Source organism: Sander lucioperca, chromosome 18, assembly GCF_008315115.2.
Source record: "Sander lucioperca isolate FBNREF2018 chromosome 18, SLUC_FBN_1.2, whole genome shotgun sequence".
Classification (NCBI taxonomy): domain Eukaryota; kingdom Metazoa; phylum Chordata; class Actinopteri; order Perciformes; family Percidae; genus Sander; species Sander lucioperca.
Genome location: NC_050190.1, coordinates 26,941,098 through 26,943,597, shown reverse-complemented (window position 1 = coordinate 26,943,597; position 2,500 = coordinate 26,941,098). Strand labels below are relative to the sequence as shown.

Sequence of the window (2,500 nt, the reverse complement as noted above, 5' to 3'; positions counted from 1 at the left end):
TTCTTTACTTCTTCAAGCTCCCGGTGTGATGCGTGCGAGAGGAGGAGACTCCGCGCATGAAGTGCTGCATTTAGTAACTGCAGCCTAACTTTTGTAGGCTACACATTTGTTACTGTTTGAGAATCGGCGCAGCGGGTGCGGTATTACATTCAATTTATCGCACCGTTGTGACGAAAAGAGAGCTGAGCCAGAAGGCAAAGCTCTCAATCTACCGGTCAGTTTTCGTTCCTACCCTCACCTATGGTCATGAAGGCTGGGTCATGACCGAAAGAACCAGATCCAGGGTACAAGCAGCCGAAATGGGTTTCCTCAGGAGGGTGACTGGCGTCTCCCTTAGAGATAGGGTGAGAAGCTCAGTCATCTGTGAGGAGCTCGGAGTAGAGCCGCTGCTCCTTCACGTCGAAAGGAGCCAGTTGAGGTGGTTCGGGCATCTGGTAAGGATGCCCCCTGGGAGCCTCCCTAGGGAGGTGTTCCAGGCACGTCCAGCTGGGAGGAGGCCTCGGGGAAGACCCAGGACTAGGTGGAGGGATTATATCTCCAACCTGGCCTGGGAACGCCTCGGGATCCCCCAGTCGGAGCTGGTGAATGTGGCTCGGGAAAGGGAAGTTTGGGGTCCCCTGCTGGAGCTGCTACCCCCGCGACCCGAGACCGGATAAGCGGACGAAGATGGATGGATGGACATTTGTTACTTTTATATAGCCTATATATATATATATATATATATATATATATATAATATTTCTGATTATGGCATAGCTTTCTCCCCACCCAAATAAGGTAATGGATAAAAAAATAAATAAAAAAATTGCTTGATCAAGGGTCCGGCCCGAGGATGTGGCGGAAAATAACGGCCCGAGCCCGGCCCGAGGTCCGGTCTGGCTCGGGCTCGGGCCGAGAATCTAAACTCTACGCCCAGATAGCTCAAAATGCGTACAGATAACACGCCACTTTGGCTTTGGAAAGTGGCGTGTATGTTTACGCAAAGTCATGATGTCATGTTGCAATATGAGATCGTATTCTGAACGAGACGCCATGACAGTCTGGCTTTGAATTTCCGGAGAAACCAGACCGACCTGTCCCCGGGGACCAGCCGGAGACGGGTCACCCTACTCCGGAAACAACAACACTGAACAATGAGTCGGTGAGATGTGTTCAGGGCCCTCAGGACGTTTTTAAAATGGGTTTAAATATGTGGAAATGGATTTTTTTCCAGTTTTTTTGTCACTATTTGACGTTGTTGTCGATTTTTTTTTCAACGTTCTTTTGTGAGTTTTTATTTTTCAATGCTATACAATTCAATGAAAGTAGTGAACTGAACAATTATTTTACATGTGTAAAGCGTCGTATGGAAGCATCCACATTATTTTCTTTGACAGTTTGGTTGAAAGAAACCCAAATTTCTGATATGGAAACTTTTTAAGAATGGGTCAGATTGGGGTAAATGACAGAAATGCTGCAAACGTGCCAACAAAGACCGAAGAAAAGCACGTAGACATCGATGTAAACGATGCAGGTCAGTACGTTGTCTCTGCAGAGGTTCAGCTGAGAAACCCAGGATGTAAAGCCCTGACTCCTCTCCTTTTCTCCGTCTTCCTGCAGGCGTGTTCACCAAGCATCCGTCCAATCAGACGCTGTCTCAGGGGAACGCGGCGCGGCTTGGCTGTGCCGTCCAGGGCCTCCCGGAGCCCGACATCGTGTGGATGAAGGACGGAGAGAAACTCTACAGCACGGACCAGATGTTCATCACTCTGGGAGAGCAGCACTGGGAGACGTACCACAGGTTCATCATACTATATCAGTCAATACTATATCAGTCAATGATATATCAGTCAATATCAGTCAATAATATATCAGTCAATATCAGTCAATAATATATCAGTCAATACTATATCAATATCATATGTATAAAATGTACTGGGGATATTGAAACACATTCTTGAGGAAGGTTACTACATTCCCACACACACACACACACACACACACACACACACACACACACACACACACACACACACACAGAGACACAAACACACACACAGACACACATACACAGACAGAGAGACACACACACACACACACACACACACACACACACACACACAGAGACACAAACACACACACAGACACAGACACACATACACAGACAGAGACACACACACACACACAGAGACAGACACACAAACACACACACAGACACATACACACACACACACACAGAGACAGACACACAAACACACACAGAGACACACATACAGACACACACACACACACAGAGACACACACACGCACACACACACACACACACAGAGACACATACACACACACACACACACACACAGAGACACACATACAGACACACACATACAGACACACACACACACACAGACACACACAGAGAGACACAAACACACACAGAGACACACACACAGAGACACACACACACACACACACACACAGACACACACAGAGAGACACAAACACACACACACAGACACACAGA

General features: G+C 47.3%; 1 protein-coding gene across 2 annotated transcripts in view; it reads left to right on the top strand.

Moving 5' to 3' along the window:
* tyro3 (TYRO3 protein tyrosine kinase) overlaps positions 1-2,500 on the top strand; it is a 32,392-nt gene that overhangs the window by 6,187 nt on the left and 23,705 nt on the right. For both annotated transcript variants that reach the window (XM_031304654.2, XM_035994404.1), the window contains exon 2: positions 1,600-1,780. In XM_031304654.2, coding sequence (XP_031160514.2) covers positions 1,600-1,780 — 181 coding nt within the window. The remainder of the gene's footprint in view (positions 1-1,599; positions 1,781-2,500) is intronic.